Source organism: Cotesia typhae, unplaced genomic scaffold, assembly GCF_013202065.1.
Source record: "Cotesia typhae breed Kobodo isofemale line unplaced genomic scaffold, CoteBio_Ctyphae scaffold_91, whole genome shotgun sequence".
NCBI classification, from domain to species: Eukaryota; Metazoa; Arthropoda; class Insecta; order Hymenoptera; family Braconidae; genus Cotesia; species Cotesia typhae.
Window position 1 is genome coordinate 3,040,594 of NW_027423781.1, and position 25,156 is coordinate 3,065,749.

General features: G+C 34.0%; 6 protein-coding genes across 8 annotated transcripts in view; 4 read left to right on the forward strand and 2 right to left on the reverse strand.

Moving 5' to 3' along the window:
• The window catches only part of LOC141537305 (serine/threonine-protein kinase 11-interacting protein), a 59,896-nt gene that overhangs the window by 18,647 nt on the left and 16,093 nt on the right, over positions 1 to 25,156 (reverse strand). The window lies entirely within an intron of this gene.
• LOC141537306 (uncharacterized) lies at positions 5 to 3,550 on the forward strand. The gene has a single exon (XM_074258206.1). It carries the CDS (start codon positions 20 to 22, stop codon positions 3,482 to 3,484), a length of 3,465 nt encoding a protein of 1,154 aa, XP_074114307.1. The 5' UTR covers positions 5 to 19; the 3' UTR covers positions 3,485 to 3,550.
• Positions 3,887 to 6,976, forward strand: LOC141537308 (uncharacterized). The gene has a single exon (XM_074258207.1). It carries the CDS (start codon positions 3,902 to 3,904, stop codon positions 6,866 to 6,868), a length of 2,967 nt encoding a protein of 988 aa, XP_074114308.1. The 5' UTR covers positions 3,887 to 3,901; the 3' UTR covers positions 6,869 to 6,976.
• On the forward strand, positions 7,185 to 11,113 carry LOC141537310 (uncharacterized). Its single transcript, XM_074258209.1, has one exon. The coding sequence runs from the start codon at positions 7,200 to 7,202 to the stop codon at positions 9,639 to 9,641; it is 2,442 nt and encodes an 813-aa protein (XP_074114310.1). The 5' UTR covers positions 7,185 to 7,199; the 3' UTR covers positions 9,642 to 11,113.
• On the forward strand, positions 11,307 to 12,263 carry LOC141537316 (uncharacterized). Its single transcript, XM_074258215.1, has one exon. It carries the CDS (start codon positions 11,322 to 11,324, stop codon positions 12,204 to 12,206), a length of 885 nt encoding a protein of 294 aa, XP_074114316.1. The 5' UTR covers positions 11,307 to 11,321; the 3' UTR covers positions 12,207 to 12,263.
• LOC141537311 (uncharacterized) lies at positions 19,911 to 23,473 on the reverse strand. The gene is made up of 3 exons (XM_074258210.1): positions 22,275 to 23,473; positions 20,603 to 22,110; positions 19,911 to 20,237 (listed from the first exon to the last, which is right to left on the reverse strand). The coding sequence occupies exon 2, from the start codon at positions 21,959 to 21,961 to the stop codon at positions 20,609 to 20,611; it is 1,353 nt and encodes a 450-aa protein (XP_074114311.1). The 5' UTR covers positions 21,962 to 22,110; positions 22,275 to 23,473; the 3' UTR covers positions 19,911 to 20,237; positions 20,603 to 20,608.

Below are 25,156 nucleotides of genomic sequence, written 5' to 3' on the forward strand. Positions count from 1 at the left end.
ACGTCTGATATTTATAAAAATGAAAGCGATTCTTGATTTCAACGGTTACTTCAGCGGAAATAAATTTACAATAAAAGAGTACTCCCTGTACGTAATCCGCGATCAGACTCACGATGAAGTTTCACGTCAATTTCAAGTATCAAAACCTCCAATAAATTGGCACGATCTATCTTTAGAAAATAAAAATAATTATAAAATTTACTTCGAAAAATTTGGAATTAGTTGGAAACGTGGAACTCGTAATGCAAAGGTCATTGCAAATAACTTATGGGACACTTTGAAAAACGTTAAAGCAATTTATGTCCTCAACAGAAAAAAGCGTGAGCTACTAAGAAATTACTTCGATAAGGATCTCCCGTTCAAGTTTATCTACCTGGACGACTTAAGGTTTGGTTTCGAACCCGTAATGTCAACTCAATGTCGGTATCATAAAAATCCACAAAAGAACAACTGCGCGGGCGATAACGCTTTAGCGATGATGAAGTGGCTGAACAGGGTAAGAATTGATCCTGTTGAGATTCCTGGACAAACCAATATTGTAATTGATTTCAACGGTTACTTCTTCTCGGACACGGAATACATTATCAAAGAATACTCACTGATCATCTTTCGCGATAAAACTAATGAAATTCTAGGTAAAGACTTCCAAGTCTCAAATCCTCCAGTACCGTGTCACCAATTGGACAAAATAACTCAAGATAACTATGCGTCTTATTACAATTCTCACGGAATCGGTTGGAATAAAAGAACACAAGATAACGAGTTTATTAAAAACGATCTCACGCAAAAACTAAAAAATGCAAAGATTATTTATGTTAGAGACCAAACACAAAACGAGCTTTTAATTACGTACCTAAATCGAGATTTTAACGCTGTTTGTTTGGTCGATATGGGCTTAAACCTCGAGCCTGAAATGATAATCGATTGTGAAAATCATGTGGAGCCAAAGAAGAACAACTGCGCACATGATAACGTTTCCAAAATGTTCAAGTTCATAACGATGAGCAACGACGATAAAATTCATCTTCCAGACAATGATACGAATATTGTTCTTGATTTTAACGGTTACTACCTCGGTGAAAATAAGTATGTGATAAAAGAATGCTCGTTGTACGCAGTTCGCGAAAAAAATAAAGAGATTATTTACTCTGACTACGCAATATCAAAGCCTCCACATATGTGCCATAAATTAGATGAAGTAGCTAAATTGAACTATGCAAATTATTACGAAACATTTGGGATCGACTGGAGCAAAGGGACGCACGACACTAATTTGCTCAAAAGTGATCTCCAAAAAAAACTCCGTACATCAAGAAACATTTTTCTTAGAGATCAAAAACAACGTGATCATCTAAATTCTTACTTTCATTATGAATTTGAAGCCTTCATCTTGACTGATCTAGGATTGACATTTGAATCTGTCGAAGGAACCAACTGTACGAATCATGACCACCCGGATAAAAATATTTGTGCACACGATAACGCTACTAAAATGGTAGAGTTGCTAGCGCAAATGCCACGCTTGCCAAGAAGCCGAGCCAAAGAAAATTTAGTCTTTGATTTTAATGGCTTTTTTGTTAATGATAAGTACGTCGTAAAAGAATACTCGTCGTATTTAATCAATGAGGAAACTTATCAAATTATTTATCACGAGGTTGATGTACTAGGATCTCCAATAATCCAGAAAGCCACAATCGATGAAAAAAGCTCTGAAAGTTACAATGCCTTTCTGAATGATATCGGCATAGATTCGAACAAAAATGTTTCTGATCTTGAACTTTTGAAAGAAAGTTTACGATCTCATCTTAATGTAACAAATAAAGTTTTCGTGATGGATAGATCCAAACATCAATATCTACTGAATTATCTCGACAATAATCTAACAACCAGATTCGTGTATTTGGCTGATTTGGGATTCAAATTTGAACCAAAAAAGAATACCACTTGCATTAATCATAAAAATCCATCAACAAAGAATTGTGCAAAAGATAATGCTCAAATCATGCTGGATTGGTTAAGCGAAAGAAAATTTGGGGTCAGTCTCGGGCTCAGTAAATTTAACTTAACTGAACCTCAGCAAAGGAACATAATTGTTGATTTCTCAGGGTACGATTTGCCGGATAACAAATACGCGATTAAAGAGTTAAATGCAATTTTAGTAGATAAAAACAGCGAACTCGACAAGGATTTATATCTGATAGTCAAGCCACCTTATCCAGATATACAGAAGCTACCAACGATATTTGTAGATGCTTACGTGGAGTTCGAAAAGCGCCACGGTATTGGATGGAATACTGGAGAAGATGACTTTACAAAAGTTTCACAGACTTTAAAGGACTATTTTAAGACAGCAACACACATTTACGTGAAAAATCTGGAAAAACAAAAATTGTTGGAGAAATTTATCGGGACGAAGCACCATTTCATACGTTTCGAAGATTTGAAAATCAAATACGAGCCAATAAGACGCACTGATGGCTGCCAAAACCATCATAATGATACCAGTATTTGCGCGGTTGTATATTCGAAATTTATGCTGCAATGGTTCGAAAACCATATTCTTCGGCGTCTTCCTCCGAGACCTGACTACGATGGAGTTGATGATCGATCCGACGTTAGTTATGCACCTGGAACGTCCTACAAAGAAGCACAAAGCGTAAAACGTGGGTATAGTAATATCGATGAAGGGAAACAAAGTATAGATAATTTCTATAATACAATTGAAGAAATACAAGATTATTCACAAAATTCAGAGAATGCTTATAGCACAATTTACGGCGACGATGAAGATTTAGAACCAATATATAGTACAATCGATGAAGTACAACAGAATGTGAAGGATTCACCGCGACCAGTCAAAAGAGTAACTTTTGCAGATGAGAAGATTATTGGTAGTGTAGCGTATTCAATACCACCTCCTTCACCGATGCAGGAAGATCGTAATGCAGAAAATTCAGTAGCTGATCCATCATCAATGCCAAAATCAAATGGTTTTGCAAAGCAAAACGTTAGTGATTCGAACACAAAAACAATGTCTTTCTTAGATGAATTGAGTAATGCAATCAAAAGAAAAGGTTCAGAACATACATATAGTACCATCGATGAAGTGCAGCAGAATGTAGAGGATCTTTATAGCAAAGTAAATAAAAGAAAAAATTTAGAACATACATATAGTACAATCGATGAAGTACAACAGAATGTGAAGAATTCACCGCGACCAGTCAAAAGAGTAACTTTTGCAGATGATAAGGTCATTGGTAGTGCAGCGGATAGTGTAATGAACGTAGTACCTCCTCCTCCTCCTCCTCCTCCACCAATGCCGAAAGAAATTTATGCAGAAAATTTAGTCGCTAGTCCATCAACAATGCCGAAATCAAATGGTTTTGCAAAGCAAAACGTTAGTGATTCGAACACAAAAACAATGTCTTTCTTAGATGAATTGAGTAATACATTAAAAAGAAAAAGACCCATAGTAAACGAATAGGTGAAATGAAATTAACCTAAAATCTTTCTTGAAAAATTATTCAGTAAAAGAAAAACTTAATAAAGATTTAGAAAATTGGAAATTTGAGAGTATTTTATAAAAAAAATTTTTTTTTATCAACACATGATGCAATTGAATATTATAGACAACAAAAGGTTTAAGTTTTTAATTATAAATATCTCAACTCATTTTTATGGGATGCTGAAAATTTTTAGGAATTTCAAAAATATTATTTATTTGATAACTTGCTTGATCACTAATTGCAATCGAGTACATTTGTCACACAACTCTCGAAGTAAATTGATTTTTTTCTAACTAATCCAATATAAAATCTTGATGGCTACCAAAGAATTATTGAAAGGTATAACAATGACCGATTAAGTCTTTATAGAAGATAACTTCATATATTCATTAAAAATGAACGCAATAATTGATTTCAATGGTTTCTACAACTTCGGTAACGAATATGTCATAAAAGAATACTCGATTCAATTGATTCGTGATGATACAAATGAAGAAATGGATTATTTTCATCGAGTATCAAAGCCTCTAACAGAATGGAAGGCTTTATCTAAAAATGATCGAGGTAAATACAAAGATTACTTTAAGACGTATGGAATAGCTTGGAAACGAGGAACCCATGACCACCAGTTTATTATTGAAGAATTAAGGGACGTATTGCGTAATACCAAAACGATTTACCTTTTGCACAAAGGCAAGCGCAATATGCTAGCTAATTATCTCGGTGAAAAACTTAACTTTAGATTTAAATACTTCAAAGATATGGACTTTGAATTCAAACCTGATTTATACACTAAATGCCGGTACCACGAACATCCAGCAAAAAATAACTGCGCGAATGATAATGTTTCAAAAATGATAGAATGGTTCATTGCCAGAACTACCGATTTTTCGAGGGGAAATTTCAATATTGTCATCGATTTCAACGGTTGGTATTTCTCTGACAACGAGTACATGATCAAAGAATATGCAATGTACTTTATTCACAGTAAGACTAACCGAGTTATATTCAGGGACTTTCAAGTATCGGAAGCTCCTGTTCTTTGGGACCAATTGGACGAACACAAACGGAAGGAGTGGAAGGCTTATTATCGCGTTCATGGAATTAAATGGGATTACGGTTCACGTGATACTGAATCTATCAAAAGCAACTTTATAGATAAGTTTAGTTCGTCAAACAAAATTTACGTTCGGAACCGAATAAAGCATAGCTTGTTGAAAAAATACCTCAATTATGACTTTGAAGCCAGTTATTTAACTGACATGAACTTGGAATTGAAGGGTAAGATGGGAACTAAATGTAAGAATCACGATCAGCGAAGCAAAAACAATTGCGCCAATGATAATGCTTTAAGTATGATATCGTTGTTATCACGAATTCTTGAACCACCTAAACTGAACATAGTCATTGATTTCAATGGGTGCAAGATCAACGACAAGTACGTAGTCAAAGAATACTCTTTGTATGTAGTTGAAAATGAGACTTATGATATTATTCGGAATGATTTTGAAGTCTCAAGACCACCGATCAAAAAAGATCAATTAGACAAAACCAGCCAAGAGAAATGTACCGACTATACCAATGAATTTGGAATCGATTGGGATTATGGTGAACGCGATTATAAAGTAATTAAAAAGCATATACGACGAGAATTTCGAAACTCATATAAAATTTATGTGATCAGTAAAACTAAATATCAATTACTACGAAACTATCTTGACGGTAAACTAAGATCGAATTTTGTATATCTGAAAAAATTAGGATTCGAATTCAAGCCGAAAATGAGGACCACCTGCTCTAATCATCAGGAGCCATTAAACACAAATTGCGCGAATGATAATGTTGAGGAAATGCTCAGTTGGTTACTAGATAATAAACCAAAAGCTAATAACGCAATAAATATAAAACTAAGTGGCTTAAAAATGCCCAGATTTAAAAGATCGATCCAACCTCAAGACAGTAATGAAACAAAAGCCGAAGATAATGACTCTAAAAGATTCAAATTCAATCGTGGAACGGAGCTTGAAGTTAGTGGTAAAACGAGCTCAGTACCTAGTCGAACCACGCGAAAATCTGCGCTTGACAGGAGCCTATTACCTAGTCCTCCACCAATTCCAAAGTCTAATAGTTTAGCAAGCCTAGCACCCAGTCCTCCACCAATGGCAAATGCTGGTAGTTCAGCAAAGCCAGACATTAGCCAGACAACGGTGCCTGCAGTTACCACCGTTAAGAATTTATTGGAAAAGCATATAATTGTCGATTTCTACGGTTATGATTTGCCGAATAATGAATACGCTATTAAGGAATTCAATGCAATCATAGTCAAAAAAACTAGTGTACTCGACAAAGATTTATATCTATTCGTGAAGCCACCTTTTAAAGATATAAAACAGCTACCAAGCGAGTTGACAGATGCTTATTTCGAATTCGAACAGATCCACAATATTGGTTGGAATGATGGCAGAGATGATTTTAGTTCAGTTCGATCAATTTTAATTAGCTATTTTGCAACAGCGACACATATTTACGTGGTAAACTTAGAAAAACAACGATTGTTGGAAAAATTTATTGATAAGAATCACAATTTTATTCGCTTAAATGAATTAGGATTTGATGATCAGCCAGAGAAAGACTCTGTAGAATGCAGTAACCACTTCGATGAGGAAAGTGTTTGTGCACGTAAATTCTCTAAGACCATGCTCCAGTGGGTCAAGAAGCACGCTCTTAATCACAATTCGTCGCGTAACGACCTTCATAATGATGGTGGACAAATTGGTAGTGCACTGAATTCAATACCTCCTCCTCCACCAATGTCAAAAAATATTAGTGCAGCGAATTCAATACCTCCTCCTCCACCAATGCCAAAAAATGTTAGTGCAGCGAACTCAATACCTCCTCCTCCACCAATGCCAAAAAATGTTAGTGCAGCGAATTCAATACCTCCTCCTCCACCAATGCCAAAAAATGTTAGTGCAGCGAATTCAATACCTCCTCCTCCACTAATGCCAAAAAATGTTAGTGCAGCGAATTCAATACCTCCTCCTCCACTAATGCCAAAAAATGTTAGTGCAGCGAATTCAATACCTCCTCCTCCACCAATGCCAAAAAATGTTAGTGCAGCGAATTCAATACCTCCTCCTCCACCAATGCCAAAATATTTAAGTGCTATCAAGCCAGTACCTATTCCTCCACCGATGCCAAAAGAAAGTAAGGCAAAAAATTCAGTAGCTATTCCTCCAGCAATGCCAAAATCAAATAGTTTCGCAAAACAAAAATTTAGTAATCCAAACAAAGAAAAGTTACATTTCATAGACGAATTGCATGATTTATTCGAAAAAAGGAGACTCAAGACAGAAAAATAGGTGAAATGAGATGAACAAAACCGTTCTTGAAATATTATTCGATAAGAAAAAAATTTAATAAAGATTTGGAACATTGTAACTTGAGAGTATTTGAAAATAATTTTTTTTTTCATTAACACTTGATATAATTGAATATTATATACAACAAATGTTTAAGTCTTTAATTATAAATATCTCAACACATTTTCATGGAATGATGAACATTTTTAAGACTATCAAAAAAATTATTTATTCGATAACTTGCTTGGTCACCAATTGCAATCGAGTACATTTGTCACACAACTCTCGGAGCGAATCGATTTTTTTCTAACTAATTCAATAAAAAATCTTGATGATTACCAAAGAATCATTGAAAAGTATAACAATAACTGATTACGTCTTTATAGAATACAACTTCTTATATCCATTAAAAATGAACACAATAATTGATTTCAATGGTTTCTACAACTCTGATGATAAATATGTAATCAAGGAGTTCTCGATCTGTATGATTCGAGATGGAAGCAATGAGGCAAGCTCTACTTTGCATGGAGTATCAAAGTTTCAAATGGAATGGAAAGCTTTATCAAAGAAGAACAAAACCATATACGAAAATTACTTTAAAATTTACGGAATCGAATGGAAAAAAGGTACTTATTTGGAAAAATTTGTTGTTCAAAATTTATGGGAAGTTTTGCGTAACACCAAAACTGTTTACCTTCTCTACAAAGGAAAACGAGATTCACTTGCCAATTACCTCAGCGATGATCTAAACTTCAAGTTTGAATACTTAAAAGATTTAGGTTTTGTTTTCAAACCTGATTTATACACCAAATGTCGGTTTCACAATAACAAATCTAAGAACAATTGCGCTAATGATAACGTTTTGAAAATGGTAAAATGGTTCACCCAGAAGCCAATCGATCATTTTAGAATGAATGTCACTCAAGAAAAATCACTCAATCAAAATCTGACTCCGAATACCGTCAATCTTGATGAAAATATCAATATTGTCATTGATTTCAACGGGTACTATCTTTCTGAGAACGATTTTAGGATAAAGGAATACTCAATGTACTTGATTGACGCCAAATCTAACCAGGTTGTATTAAAAGAATTTGACGTCTCAGCGGCTCCAATGCTTTGGGGACAGTTAGACAATCAACAACGAGGCTCTTATGATGATTATTACCTTTCTCATGGAATTGAATGGAGTTACGGTTCACTTTATTCTGAGTCAATTGAAAGTAATCTCAGAAATAAATTTTGTTTCGCGAAAAAGATTTTCGTTCAAAACCAAAAAAAACATGAATTGTTAATAGAATATCTTAACTATGATTTCAAAGCCATTTATTTGACCGATTTTGGGTTGGAAGTAAAAAATAAGATGGTAACTGAATGTAAAAATCATACGGAGCCTCGCCGATATAACTGTGCTAACGATAATGTTTTAAGAATGTTAAGTTTATTGTCATCATACCGCCCTAAAAAAGAGAGTGTCGTGATCGATTTCAATGGCTACCTTATCAACCATAAGTACGTTATTAAAGAATACTCGTTATATATAATTGAAGACGGGACTTATAAAATTGTTCGGAATGATATTGAAGTGTCCAAACCACCGATTAAAAAGAATCAGGTAGAATTAGACGCGGAGAGCGAAATGGAATGGAAAAAGTTCTACAGTAGACATGGGATCGATTGGGATTTTGGTACTCTCGATTATAAATTAACCAAAAGTCGTTTAGAAAAAGTGTTTAGAGAAAAATCTATTATTTATGTGTTAGATGAAAATAAACATAAATTGCTACTGAGCTATTCTGATGATAATCTTGCAGCAAAATTTGTGTATCTGAATGACTATAACTTTTATTTCAGGCCGACAATGTCGACTAAATGCACGTATCATCAGCAAAAATTCAAAAATAATTGTGCGAATGATAATGTTGAAAGAATGCTAGATTGGTTAGCAAATACAAAACCACAAGTTGATGGTCCATCGAAATTGAAGGCTAACAACGTAAAGACACCAATAGTTAGTGGCTTGAAAATACCTAAAGTTAGCACTAAAATGGAGAGAGAGATCATCAGAGGACTGTCAAAAGTTCCTCAAGTACAAAATCCAATAGTTAGGAACCTAATAAAGCCATCACGAAAGCAAATAATTGTCGACTTTTACGGTTATTATTTATTGAATAGTGTGTACATGATCAGAGAATTAAATGCGATTATAGTGGACAAAAGAAGTGCAGACGATAAGGATTTATATCTGATAGTTAAGGCACCTAATAATGATGATAAAAATCTAAATGTAAATGTCAAGAAAAACATGATAGTATTTTACAACACTCACAGGATTGCTTGGGATACAGGTGATGTTAATTTTGAACAAGTTTCAGATATTTTAACAAAATATTTTGCAACAGCAACTCATATCTACGTGAAAAATGTAATGAAGCAAAAATTACTCAAGAAGTTCATTGGCGAGAGAAACGATATCTTTTGCTTAGAAGATATGCATTTCAGAGAAAAACCTATAACGCAAACTTACTGCAAGAATCATGATAGTACAGATAGTATTTGCGCAGTTGACAATTCTAAGGCCATGGTAAAGTGGTTCAGGCGTAACTTTATCGGTGGTAATTCATTACGGAGTGTCAATAGTACAGAGAACAGTAAAACAGAACTCAGCGGTAATACTAATACAGGCACTAAACGAAAATTGAGGTCTTTTAGTGAATTTAGAAATAAAATTAAGAATTATGTTATGGATGGATTATCATTTAAGAAATGATTTTCACGACAAATTTGAACACTGTTTTATCAGAATTTTAAAAACAATTATTTTTTGATTAATTATGTTTCTGTTTGATGAAATATGTTGTTTTTAATCATTTAAACGCGTTACTGTCTACTGAATATTTCTGGCAAAATAGCCATACAAACTTTTTGCTATCGACTGCTCTACTCAAAGCACTCTCGTGGTAAATTAATACTTCTCTAACAAATTCAATTGCAAAAGTTACATTTCCCAAAGGTCTGTCATAAAACACTACAATTTACGAAGCAATACTTATAGAAGACAACTTTTTATACCCATTTGAAATGACCGCGATCCTCGATTTCAACGGATACTTCCTTTCTTATAATCAGTTTGTAATAAAAGAATACTCGCTCTACCTAATCGACGATAGAACCAATGAAATAATTTCCAGTGACTTTAACGTTACTAAGGGTCCATTTTCATGGAACAAAATAAGCAAACAGGACAGGAACAAATATATCAAGTATTTCAACGCCCATGGAATCCACTGGACATCCGGTGAGTACGATAATGATGTTATTAAAAAGGATCTTAGAAAGAAACTACTTTCGTCAAAGAAAATCATTGTTCGAGACGAATCGAAGCATGAGCTGCTCATTAATTACCTCGATTTGAAGTTCAAGGCCATTTGGTTGACGGATTACGGCTTGAGCTTCAACGACAAAATGAAAACGAATTGTCATAATCACGTCGAGCCTAGGGAGTACAATTGTGCAAATGATAATGCTAACTTGGCTGACTAAAAATATGCTAAAAAGTGGAATAATGAAGCATCTGAAAAGACGCATCATTGTGGACTTCATCGGTTTTTACTTGTCGGATACAGTCTACATGATCAAAGAATTGAATGCGATTTCAGTTGACAAAAGAAGCTCAGATTTGAATTTGTTAGTCAGGCCTCCTGTTCACAAAGCGAAAGACCTAGGAGAGTACTACTTCTTCAACTTCATTGGATTCAAAACTAATTACGGTATCGAATGGGAAACTGGTACTACTGATTTGAAAGAAGTACCAACAATATTAACTGAATATTTCAGAACCGCGACGCATATTTACGTGGAAAATATGGAGAAGCAACAATTGTTGGAAGTGCTCGTTGGAAATAGACATAATTTTATTCGTTTGGAAGATAAAGGATTCAACGAAAAGCCGGAAAGAAGCACTGAGTGCCGTAATCATATTTACAAGAACGTTATTTGTCCCGGAGACTTTTCTGAGGTCATGTTGAAATGGTTCAAGAAAAATTTCGTTTCCAGCGTGTCTTGGCGCGATAATATTGATGATAATGTTTTCAGTAAAAATAACAAGAATACACAAAATACAATCGGTAAGTTGAGGAATAAAATCAAATATCAGTTAAAGGAAAAATTGGAAGCCAAGAAGAAACTTTGAGAGCGAATTTGAACGTTCTTAAATTAAAAACTTATTGATAGGAAATTTTTGCTCGGGATATTTTTTTAAATATTCCGATGATATTTCCCTTTCATGATTTAATTGTTAATACTCAAGTGATCTAAAGTATTTTCATAGATCATTATCAATAGGCGTAACAAACCTTGCTACAAATCCTGCATCAGCGATTAGGTTATTATTAATTGTAACCACAAGCAAATAGATTTCTATAGAAGAATCCGGTTAACTAATCAAAAAATGATCTATCATAAAAGGAACATCGTTGTTGATTTTATCGGTTACAATCTACCGGACAATAGCTACGCAATCAAAGAATTTAGCGCGGTAATAAACAAAAATAATTCCAAACCGGATTTTAAGCTACTTGTGCTACCACCTTACAAATTTTCCAAACTTCCTCCGAAATACCAAAATAAGTACATTAATTTCTACGAAACACATGCCATAACTTGGGAAAGTGGTGAAACTCCTCACAACAATGTTGCAGAAATATTGACCAGTTACTTTGAAAATGCAAAACACATTTACGTCAGGAACACTATACAGAAGAAAATTCTGGAAATGTTCATCGGTGAACGGGATGACATTGAGTGTCTAGAAGATCTGGGCTTTAGAGAAAAGTTCCAGAAATCAACTTTCTGTGACAACCACGATGTGCCAAGCTATTGCGCGATTAACAATTCAATGGTTATGTTGCGTTGGTTCGAGCTAAACAAAGCTCGCAAAGCTTCTTTAAGTAAAGTAAGATTGCCGGAAAATCGAGTGTTCTTTCCGGTGAGTATCAAAGGCCGCGTTTTCAGTGCTCTGTTGGACACTGGAGCTACCGCTACTTGCATCCGGAAACTCGATGACAAATTGCTTGAAGCTGCTGGAATGTCAAGCTCAGATCGAAAATCCGCGACTGGCGCAGACGGACATGTGATGAGAATAGAAGGCTCAGTTCGTCTGCCGCTGGTCATAAACAACGAAATGGTGAAGCTAGATGTCAGAGTAGTTCCTAAGCTTGGGTACGAAATGATCCTGGGAATAGACGCGGTTAAAGCTTTTGGAATTGGGTTAGATGGCGCTAGTTGTACGTGGTGGACTAAGCGACGCCCGGGAATTTTTAGCTGGGATCGATAAAATTGACTTGTTTTCAAGGTCAGAAGTTATTTTTATTGAAATTACAAGTTTTTTATTTTTAGTTTATTTTATTAGAAGCTTAAAATTTTACTGAAAATGAAAGTTGTGATTGACTTTTGTGGCTACCGAATTCCGGACGATAAATATGGCGTCAAAGAGTTCAGCATTTACTATGTCAATAAGGATAATAAAATCGTAAGGAAAATCTTTAATATTGTCAAGGCGCCTTGTGAGTGGCACAGCTTGAAGCCAGAAACCATAAAGGAGTATAAAAAACTGTATGAAAAGCATGGAATAAATTACAAAACTGGATTTTGTAATTATAATATATCGATATGTGTTTTATGCAAATATTTGAAGCATATGAAAACTATATACGTTAAAAATGATACGCAAAAAGATTTGTTAGAAAAGTACATTCTTCGCTCAAAAAAGTTAAACATTATTTGCATGGACGCAATAGGGTTTAACGGTACAGAAAAAATGATAACTAAATGCAGAAGTCATGAGTTGCCTGATAAAAATAATTGTGTTAATGATAACGCGCTAGCTATGGTTGACTGGCTTTTGAAGTATCAAAATTCTATTAATAATGATGAAGGTAAAGAAAATTCTAAAGATTTGAACGAACAAACTGAAGTTACTCAAGAAGTTCCTATGGAAGTGGATAAAACTGTAGATTTGATGTGATATTAACTTTAAGTATGAAAAATATTGCAAAATTACGATTCAAAAAAATTTTTTTTTCTGATCCAGAGGCACTGTCGTGCCTCAAGCCAAGTACACGTTCAACAACACACATAAAATAAGTGTGAACGTGAAGGCGTGAGGCTACAGTGCCTCTATTCTCGAGTCAGATGTCAACATAACCTCACTCTATTTTCAACTTGATTTATTTTGTTACTATATACATGTCAACACTTGTCACGCGCTTTAAATAGTTTAATTATTAATTCCTTTTATGAAACAGCAATAATTATATAGTTTCTTTCATTTTTTAGCGTTATCTTAATTTATAAAATTTTCGCTCCCCCGTTTTTCGATACTACGAGAGATTTTACTAATTTCGGTCGAATTTTTTATTTCGACGTTGGTACTGTTCAATTTTCTGCGAATAGTATACCACTTCGAGTATGAAAGTTAGTCCGTTTCCATTTGACGCCTGAGATCCTCTCCGAATAGTTACTCTGCTCCAGATTTTTTATTTTCAAGTTGGTACATTCCATTTTGTTAGAATAGTATACTACTGTATAGTATCAGAGTTGTTCCATTCCCATTGAAAGTTTGATAAAATAGGCGGTTAATTCAAATCTAGTCTATTTAAAATTGTAATCTTATTCTATTTAACGTTTGATTTTCATGATTCTTTTTATTGTTATTATTAATATTATTGTTATCATTATTTAACGTTGTTATAATAATGAATATTTGTTGTAGATATTTGATGTAAATATAAGTGTGAATTGTTTTCATTACTTTTTCAGCTTTGAACTGGGATACTCCTAAATGTATCCAGCAGGTGTCACTATGTGCCAGAAAGGCGCGAATTTGAATTCATTTTAAATATTATATTAAAATTAATTCAAATTTATTGTACTCATACATAATCCTAATACATGCCCGGCTGTAAGCTGTATTGCTTTTAGATGCACCTGGCATGTCTGAAAAATTAAGCTGTTATTTTGAATTTAAATTCATTGACTATTTCTTTACATGTATTTGTAAAATAATTAACACAACTTTATTTTAGAAAACTTTTTATTATTTTATTTTTTTTAATACTTGTATATTTCTGTCTTTATCATAATTATTGTAATAGAGATATTATTATTATTATTATTATTTGTTATTAATTGCTCAGGGGGGTTTTCCCCGGAGTCCGACTCTCCGAGGGCCCAGCCTGAGCGCCATCCATTACTGCTGCACCACTCCACACAACAAGGCGGTTAGTGAGTGCAGCAGGCCAAATTCATTTGCCTAAGTAGACGCAGGGATCCCAAAATGACAGCCTTTTGCATCCGCACTGCTAGAGACACGGCTGCTGAACTGCAAGCCGGTATCTTCGCAAGTGAAGACACAAAAGACTGTTTCATCCCTCCAAGGACGCCGACAACCAAAACGACGAGCTTGACACGGTAACCTGGGTACAGTTTGCCAATTTCAAACAGGAGATCCTGATATATCTGGTGTTTGTGCTCTTCTTTGGCCGAGATATTGTATTCGGCTGGGGCCGAAAACTCAATGACATAAATGTCACGAGTAGCCTTGTCAAAGAGCACAATATCAGGTTTGTTGTGGTCAATCCGCCGGGTTGTTGCGAATGGTATGTTCCAATAAATTTTGGAACTGTCATTCTCAACAACCTGCGGAATATCTCCTGGCAGATAAGGCAGCACTGGTGTCTCATCGATACCGCAGCTATATCTGAGATGATAATAGAGTACTCGCAGGGCAGCATTGTGACGCTGTATGTAGGCACCTCTTGCCAGCACAGGACATGCCGACAAAAGGTGCATCAGCGTCTCCGGATGTTGTTTACACGTCCGACAGGACGTGTCCGGAAGCTGCGCCTGGAGCACCTTGCTACGGTATTCGAGAGTGTTGATAACACCATCTTGGCAGGCAAATATAAACCCTTCGGTCTCGGACATCAGGCCAGCTGACTTCAAGAAGGAGAATGTCAGCTGGGTGGACAAGCCATGGTCACGGACGTGTTTGAAATACACGCTGTGCATGGACTTGTCCATGTGTTCACCGAGGAGTTTTTTTCCTCGGCTATCCTGACGACGCTCTTGAACTCCTTTTTCGGGAGTTCAATGAGAGCGTTTATTTCTCCGAGACCTAAGGTATTTGCCGCGTAGATTGCTGCCTTATACAAGAACGACCCCTTCCGCGCATTTTCATGACTATGAACAAATTGCATCAGGAAGTCGTCCTCGTCTGCTGTGAAATTGGCAACCTCGTATGTTAAACCCAGAACCAAACGATCGTGAAGCCGCTCCAAGCTCTGCAATCCTCTCCCTCCGATGTTCCGGGAGAGGTACATCCTGGCGACTGATGAGTTAGGGTGCATGCTCTGATTCATATTGATGACTTTACGGGTTTTGATGTCGAGATCTTTCAACTCATTTCGAGGCCATTTCAGGATCCCAAAAGAGTAAAGTAGGACCGGGACAGCGAGCATGTTAGTAGCTGAGACTTTGTTCTTGCCGGAAAGTTCTGATGACCAGATCTTCCGGAGTCTCCTAACATACTCACTGCGAAGAGTTGTTCGGACTTCAGAGACGGCATGCATTTGCCGCTCTTCAATCCCTAGATATCTGTACAACTCTCCGGCGTCTAATTCTCTTAAGACGCTCCCATCCACTAATTCGACATCTCCACCCGTATCAGAGCACTTACCCTTCGCCAGGTGTACGACCACACACTTGTCCAACCCAAAAGACATTCCGACATCCCGTGTGTACTCTGCTACGATGTTGATGGCCGTTTGTAGATGATCTTTGTTGGCACTGTATATCTTTAGATCATCCATAAACAGTTGGTGAGTGATCGAGTATACTCGATCACTCGGTAGCCCCGCAGAGTACCCACGAGTTTGTCGGAGGGCAACAGATATTGGCAGCAGTGAGATGCAAAACAACAGAGGGCTCAGAGAATCTCCCTGAAAGACGCCTCTCTTGTACTGAACAGTTCCGGTTACGTGCAATGCATTTCCACTTCCTATGTGAAAACGCGTTCGCCAGAGCTGCATCGTACGTTGTATGCATCCCACTGTTTGGCGATTGATTCCGAGGCATTTGAGCAGATAGAGAATCAACTCATGTGAAGTTGAGTCAAATGCCTTACGGTAGTCAATCCAGGCCATAGACAGGTTGCGTTGGTAGTAGATTGCGTCTTGAATGACGCATCTATCTACCAACAAGTTGATCTTGCAACCTGACACGCCCTATTTACTGCCACGTTGTTCGTATATCTGTTGCCACACAGGCTCTATCTCCTGCAAGATACGGTTATTTAAGATTTTTGTAAAAATCTTGTAAACCGCATTCAAGCAAGTGATAGGCCTGTAGTTCTTTGGGTCGGACAAGTCACCCTTTTTAGGGATGAGTACGGTTCGCCCTTCTACCAGCCAGTCTGGAATTGGTTCGTCGCCCTGAATGTATGATGTAAAAATCCGGGCCAGATGAGCATGTGTAGAAGAAAATTTCTTCCACCAGAAGATGTTTATGCCATCTGGACCCGGGGCAGCCCAGTTCTTGCTGCCATTCAGGGCTTTACGAACCTCTTGCACACTGACTGCAGGGCTCTCTTCGGCGATATCCTGCCGTCGGTGTTCTCGACAGAATGCCTCGAAGTCGTGCAGAGCTGGAGTATCCGGGTTGACGTTTGGTTGATCTCCGTACAATTCACTCCAAAAGGCTTCCACTCGCTCAGATGATGGATAATTCTCGGGAACAGCGGTCTTAGGTGTCTTATTATTATTATTATTATTATTATTATTATTATTATTATTATTATTATTATTGTTATAGTTATGAAGATTATTATTTAATTAATCTAACATCCGGCCCTCAGTCGAAGGAATTCTAAGTAAACACATAGCGACGACTAATATAAATTATAGTAGTTATAATTTCAAAAAACGCGGGAAATTTTAAAGTTAAAAATTCATATGAAATTTTATTATTATCATTGCAATAATAATAATAGCAATTATAATTCTTCCTGTTTAGAAAAGGATGCTAAATTATTAGTTATTGAGAAAATTATTTATTTTTATTCCAAATAGCGCGCGAAAATTCCATTTTCAAAATTTCAATCAAAATTTTATTATTATATTTATAACATCTTATTCCTTGAAGGGGAAGGATGCTATACTAAAATAATAATTATTATTTGTTAATACCGATGTACATACACTATTTGTATGACTTGTATCGTTATAAGTCGACTAAAATTACGTACAGTAAGTCATTTAAGTGTTTCCAGGTACAAATCAAAATTTACTATCAATTTTAAATCACATTATTTTGTTTCGTTTGCTGATAAGATTATTGATTTCTCGAGTGTTAATTTGAATAATAATATGATTAAGACAATGAATTGTGAAAAATTGCCGTAGTTAACAAACGATGGAAATTATCATGCGCAACAATTACTGACTACCATTAATGATATCGAGTATAGGTTATATATACCAAGCACGAAAAGCTTGCAAAATATTGTACGGTGACTTATTACATGGTGAATAATATAATGATCAGTAAGTAATTTTTTTCTCGACTTCTGTTTTTTTCCTTTGATGTAATTATTATCATTCTCTCTTTACAGTGAAGTACAACGAGAATAAGAGCGTAAAAGATGTGATTATAACAAAAAATGCGAGATATTATGTATGTAACAACTATTTGTTAGTAAATTATGAATAGAACCCTCTACTAAGCCTGCCTATGTATATGGTTGATAAATCCATTTTTTTCAGTCTCTACAAGGGACAAATTTTAAATACTCTGTGAGAATGTAAAAAACGAAAGAACAAATGCAACGTTTTTTATGAAATATGTAATTTCTGTATTTCTAAATGGCGGAAATTGTAATTTAAAAAGAATTTCAATGTAAATATAATTTCTAAAAAAAATCTTAAATTTACTTTGATGATTTTTTTAACTATCCGTTAAGAAAATCGAAGATTTTCAAAAATCATGAAGTCATTGGTTTTACCTCGTGTTTCGAAAATCGAGTGCTCATCACGTCAAAAGGAGAAATTTTCACAAAAAGATGTAAAATCCGAACAAAAACAGTTCCACTGTAAAAAATTACGCCAAGTACACGTTCACAACTCTTGATTTACAAAAATGCCAAGGAGAAATTATCATTTTACAAAAAGATCTAAAATCAAAAAAAAAAAACAGACCAAGTAGCCGTTATGACTTTTCATAATTGAAAAAATTTTGTAATAAATTTAACGAATAAAAACAATTTTTTAGACGTACTTGGCGTGCGTCATTGAGTACCCAAAATTTTTTCATTTCTGATAACTGAGCCAGAGAACCGATATGAAAAGCGATTTTACGGACAATTCTTTCAGCCCTTCCTCACCAAGTCATTAACCCTACTGATGATCATTTTGATGCAACCATATGAATCGATAACAATTGAAGTTCATGCTTGTTTTCATTATTTCACGGATAAGATTGATATTTGTACAACTAAATAGCTTCCGAGCATTTCGTTCAGATCGAGAAAAAAATGAATCAGTTTATTAATTGAATGAACTGTTAATTAAATTGACTTCATTAGAAAATATAGCATTAATAAATGTTCAAGAAACACCGGAGCCCTATTTTAAAGTAAGATTTATTTCTACTATAAATTAAAAAAAAAACAGGATTTTATCACGAAATTTGATCATTAATTTACTAAGCAATTTTTATAATTAATTCAGTAATCATTTTTCTTGCCAGCAGTATATTTTTAATTTCTCGCTAAGAAAATTGAAAATTTTTTAAAGGTCACAGAAAACTTACATGAGTATCCCCACGAGGGTGTGTGTGTGTGTGTGTGTGTGTGTGTGTGTGTAAACCTTCTATAACTTATGAACGACTTTACCGATTTCATCGTAATTGGCCCATTTGAAAAAACATGAACGAACTTGGATTTTGAATACAATTTTGACCGATTCCGATAGATGGATTTCAAGATATCTCAAAAAAACCGTGAAAAAATTTGAGAAAAATTTTTGTTTTCAAGTTGCTTTTTTGGAATAACTTTTAAACGGCTCCGTCGATTATCTCCTAAAACTAATCAGCTCTTGATCTTGAAAAATCACGTTAATTGCCGCTTGACCAATCAAAATCAGTTAATTCGTTCAAAAGATATCGTGAACGAAAGAAAACCAAAAAAAGTGTTTTTTTCGGAAGTACTCCTAAATTTTAACGTTCGATCAATGCGAACTTAAAAATTTTTTACGAGGCTTAAAAAGCGGCGTTGAATGCTGCCAGTCACTTGAAAATCAGTTCATTCATTGGAAAGTTATTAAAAGTTGTACATTAAAAACGATGTTTTATCAAACTTCTATCAGACATGCAGTAATGCTGTGAAGAATGAAAGAACAGGAGATAAGGTGATTATTGAACTACTGATATTTGACATCAATGAGTTACCTGAGGGGTATTATCACATTATCACGATTCATCTGAAAAAATTTTGGGTACTCAATGACGCACGCCAAGTACGTCTAAGAAATTGTTTTTATTCGTTAAATTTATTACAAAATTTTTTTAATTATGAAAGATCATAACGGCTACTTGGTCTGTTTTTTTTTGATTTTACATCTTTTTGTAAAATGATAATTTCTCCTTGGCATTTTTGTAAATCAAGAGTTGTGTACGTGTACTTGGCGTAATTTTTTACAGTGAAACTGTTTTTGTTCGGATTTTACTTTCTGAAATTGTGACTAAGGTGACTTAATTTGGGTATTAGAAATTTTTTGATTATTAGTATTGATTAAAACAATTATTATGATTTATTACCGCGATTTTTATCAACTTTTATTATTGCGTTATTTTTAGTTAATATAATTAAATTATTGTTACTGTAAGTTTGATGAAATTATAAGTTTGAAGAGTGTGTAAAATTATTTTAAAGCCGAGCAAGTTGAGCGAGTAAAAGAAAATAATTGTAAAAGAATTTAAAAGAACGGGAAATTATTTAAAATTCCGAGCCGATTTAGTATGAAAAAGAAATAATTTTGTAAGAAATTACTTGAAAGAATAAATACTTAAGGGGATATTCTGGTCTAGAAACATGAATTTCAGGTAATTCTTGAAATGTCGTAAAAAAAAGACAATTAATATTTTTACTATACATTTTTTTATTAGTTGTTTGTTAACATTAGAAGAATACAAAAAAAAATTAAAAACTAAAAAAAGTACAAAATTTTTAAAATTATAAGCTGACGGAGTGGGGGCTCTTTAAAAATTTCCACGTGACTATGACCATGATTTTAACCCTTCTAGTAATCTGAAACTAAAAAAAAAAAAAAGATTATTAATCAAGAATAATGTCGCAATGGTCGGAAGTAGGGAAAAGTTTGAAAAAAAATTTTTCACAAAATGGCGACTGTTTAAAAAAAAATTTGTTTTTCGACCACTTTTTCTGACGGTTTTGAATTTTTTAAAAATAGTTAAAAATAAAAATTTAGGGATAGGGCTAGTTCCAACCATAGACAAGCCAATAAAGAAGACTCTATAAAAATTCCAAGTAAATCGGTCCAGTACAACCTGAAAAATCGTGGTCATCGTTCCGAAAAAGACAGTTTTGAGAAAAACGCGTTTAAAGTTTCGCGTAAAGTTTTTTCTAGTCTAAGTCATATAATGATATTTTAAACTTACATTGATTTAATCTGCCATTCCTGCCTCATACATTGGACCTTCCTCGACTTCAAAGAAACTATTTTCTGCATTTCTTTCTTCATATCGAGCAGTTCTGGCCTCCTTTGAAGCGATGGATGCTCGTGTTTCGGAGCGGTCAATTCGGGCGTTGTCGCGTTTGCCAGCAAATGAATGAGCTTCTGGTCCAATTTTTATTCCCATCAGCTCCATCATTTTTAAAATAGGAATAAAGCCTTCATTGAAAATACAAACGCTAATAAATGTCGCTATCTCGATAATATGAAGTCCAGAATGAATGTGTTTCGGAGCGAAAGTCCAAATCAGAGAGTTCAGAGACTCATTATTATTCTGCGTTTCTGAACCTAAACATCGGGTTTTTTTTTGGACAAATGGGTTACCATCGTAAGGATCCATATCGAGAATACCCTTGAATGTTTTAGTGTCACCATCTCCAATGTATTTAGCATATTTCACTCCGTGATTTTCATTTGATCGACAGAACATTTCGACAATAGCATCAACTTCCATTTTGCCTGCACTTCCTTTATGGTTTATTGTACATAATTCTTCATGACTTTCATACCAATCGTTATACGCAGCAATATCAGAATATTTTTTATTTTTCCAAACATTACAGCCTTGACAGAAACTAGATTTGACAACAGTATCAACAACCTTCTTGCAATTTTTTGCTACAAGTGTAGTTACTCCAAATAGAGAATTAAAACCCCTTTTTTTCCATGTCCCATCGCCAGAAACAGTAAACTCCGTAGAACAAGCATTAGGATCACTAGCTGATATTAACTCTTTTTCTTCATTCACAGCTTTGGAAATAATGAGGTTATAAACTGTACATGCGGCCAAATGGATGTTTTCGATGCAAGCGTAGTATGTACTGATTGATAATCCTTGACAGATATCCATGATACTGCAGAAGATATTTATTCCCTCCCTGCCAACTCCCAAAAGCCGCATAGCAAAAATAATTCTTCGGTTTACTTCAAAGGATTTGTCGACGAATGGACATGATGGTATATATTGAACACTATCGCAACCACATTGTAATGAAATTTTAAAACCTAATCCACGAAAAGATGTGCGTGAAAATTTAATCTCTTTTTTCCATTGAGCGCACAAAACTAAAGAAGAAATCGTCGAGAAAACCGTGAAAAACTCCAATACACAGTAGCCGTAATTATTTTCAATGATCACCTCTTCATCATTAGATTTTTTTAGTTTTGCTGCTGATGCACTTGTAAAATTGGTGTCTTCTTGTGCCGTGTATCGATTACCGTGAAATTGCCTTTTCTTCTGACGATGTGGACGCGTACGCCTTTCCGCGGAAGATTTTCTATCCATTTTATTTTTAAACAATATTTTTAACTGTTATTATTTAACTCACAGCACATACGTCCACGTGGTTCAGAGGTTAGAATTCAACTGTTAGCAGCTGGATGCAAGTGAATACTAAATGTATCAGATACGGGTCACCTCAGGTTCTCATATAACTATATATGTGTAAATAATATATATATATATATATATATATATATATATATATATATATATATATATATATATATATATATATATATATATATATATTATAATGGGGTTTTCTTCACGGGCTGGCGTCGACAGCACCGGGAGTTCCACATAAATGTTGGCTTACCTGGTTCGTCGCTTGTTGGGCGCCAGGAACTTGACGTTCCACGGTTCGGCTTCAGCAATTGATCGTCGTCGGGCGGCAGGTCAACGTCGAAGAGATTCTAGAGTTCGTGGAGCGAAGAGGAAAATCGATGCGGAAGATTTAGTCGAAGAGGAAAATAAAAACATTGAGACAACCAAAGAAAATCAGTAATGCGCAGGGACTGTGCAATGAACAAAAAAAAATTCTGGATACGATCGAAATTATAAATAATGAGTTCGTATTTATTCAATGACAATCAAAATTTCGAAGTAAGAAAAATATGTGACCTCGCTTTACTATTTTTACAACAAGTGATAAATAAAAAAATAACGAACAAAAAAAAAAAAAAAAAATAATTGTCTCGCTGGTTGTCTCGTAACAACAAATTTCGAATTTAAGAAAACGAATATTATGGTCGTAGCCCGTCTTCGTAATAACAATCCGAACAAAAACAGTTTCACTGTAAAAAAAAATTGCGCCAAGTCCACGTTAATAAAACTCATCTCAATAACGTTTGCACTTTACAAAAAAAATAAGACTCGATATAATAATTGTCATTCTCTACAAAAAAAAGTGAAATACAAAAAAATACCAAGAAACTGTCATAATGTTAAAAAAATTGATAGAAAATTTGTTGAAAATTTAAAAATTAAAAAAAAAATTTTTTTATCGTACTTGGCGCGCGTCATTGAATACCCCAAATTTTTTCGGAAGAATTTCAACCCGAGAAAAAACTATTTTGCTCGAATTTATGTAATTATGTATAGTTATACATATTTGGGCTGATCAGTTCTAATTACACAATATATGATTTCATACATTCTTATACTTATAAATTTACATTAGTCAAGCATACTCAACTCATTAAAAACACTGCTTACTCGATTAATTATGTTTCAGTGAAAAAATCCGTTATTAAATTTTTTTTTTAATTTTTAGTGGAAATAACTGTCAATATGATGGTGTGGTGAAATCATCTGAAATTATATAAAATTTTTGGATTCAATTTTTTTCAGCTCTATCATTAAGCTTCAATGAAGAAACTTGATATTGCTTAGTTTAATTGTAATTAACACATTTTGATTGGCAATCACACCGCATTTTCTCAATTTAGTCGGCCATATGTTTTCTTTTCTAGAGCACTCAATAGTATCCACTTTGAAGTAGTTTTCATAACCAAACACGAGAGGGCGTTTTAATAAAATCATAAATGATGTCTGGATGATTAAAAATTTCAAATAACATACGTATGACATGTCGATTTTACCTAAATTTTGTAAAACTTATTATTAAATAATAATAGTTGATTAATTAAATTCATGCATTTTATAGGTTGACTAACTTATAAATTTTTAATCATTAAAAGGATGTTTATTTATCCTGAAAAAATTTGGGGTACTCAATGACGCGCGCCAAGTACGATAAAAAATTTTTTTTTAATTTTTAAATTTTCAACAAATTTTCTATCAATTTTTTTAACATTATGACAGTTTCTTGGTATTTTTTTGTATTTCACTTTTTTTTGTAGAGAATGACAATTATTATATCGAGTCTTATTTTTTTTGTAAAGTGCAAACGTTATTGAGATGAGTTTTATGAACGTGGACTTGGCGCAATTTTTTTTTACAGTGAAACTGTTTTTGTTCGGATTTCACATCTTTTTGTAAAGAATGAAAAATTTTTGAAACGAGTCTTATTTTTTTGTAAAGTGCTAATGTTATTGAGATGAGTTTTATGAACGTGGACTTGGCGCAATTTTTTACAGTGAAGCTGTTTTTGTTCGGATTTATTAATAACAACAATCATTTTAGTAATAATAATGATAATGATAAACATTATTATTGCTTTCATTTTTAACATCAATTTATTATTACCGATATTAATACTTTCAGTATTATAATTACTATTATTGTTATTTTTATTATGGTTACCAATATTATTTATTGTTATTATGACATCGTTGTTAGTAAATGACGCAATATATCAAACGCATAGTTATGTTTCGTATTATCAAGAGATTAAGATTATTTGAAACCCGCTCAATTAGATGACAGTGCCATCTACAGGCAATAACCATAAGATCATAGAATGTACACACTTTTTAATGAGAATTCCCCAGACACTGAACATCTGGTTTATTCGAAGAAAGTATAACTCATACAATGTTTGTGTGTTTAAACTGGTTAACAAATAAAATTTAATTAAAAAAATATGTTTCAAACATAAACATGGAAGGTTGTATGATAATTTGTTCTATAAAATTTTTTGTTTCATAAGATACTTTTACATTTTTAATTTCAAACGTAAACTTTTCCCGCGCAATATTAAAAATTCATAAATAAATGAATTTTTCAGGCAAAGCTATAATCATATGAAAAGTCGTTCGTTCTTTGATTTTTCTGCTCAAATTCTGATAAAAAAATTAAAGTTTTCTTTTCTCATATTAGCTAGTTGTATTAAAAAATTTAAACTGACTAATCCGCGTAAACGCCTCCGGTTTAAATCGATATCCTAAATTATCGATGGAAATTATACATTTCTTATATATAGAAAGAGAATTTTGACATTTTCTTAATAAGAAAAAATTTTAATTTAGATTTAATACTGCAATACACATTTGTTCAATTACATGTTATCAAGAAATTAAGATTATTTGAAACCCGCTCAATTGGATGACAGTGTCATCTACAGGCAATAACCATAAGATCATAGAATGTACACACTTTTCAATGAGAATTCCCCAGACACTGAACATCTGGTTTATCCAAAGAAAGTATAACTCATACAATGTTTGTGTGTTTAAACTGGTTAACAAATAAAATTTAATTAAAAAAATATGTTTCAAACATAAACTTGGAAGGTTG

Excerpts from the sequence above, each read along its gene's own strand:
- LOC141537310 (XM_074258209.1), top strand. The coding sequence starts at position 7,200 with ATGATTACCAAAGAATCATTGAAAAGTATAACAATAACTGATTACGTC.
- LOC141537316 (XM_074258215.1), top strand. The coding sequence starts at position 11,322 with ATGATCTATCATAAAAGGAACATCGTTGTTGATTTTATCGGTTACAAT.
- LOC141537308 (XM_074258207.1), top strand. The coding sequence starts at position 3,902 with ATGAACGCAATAATTGATTTCAATGGTTTCTACAACTTCGGTAACGAA.
- LOC141537311 (XM_074258210.1), bottom strand. The coding sequence starts at position 21,961 with ATGGATAGAAAATCTTCCGCGGAAAGGCGTACGCGTCCACATCGTCAG.
- LOC141537306 (XM_074258206.1), top strand. The coding sequence starts at position 20 with ATGAAAGCGATTCTTGATTTCAACGGTTACTTCAGCGGAAATAAATTT.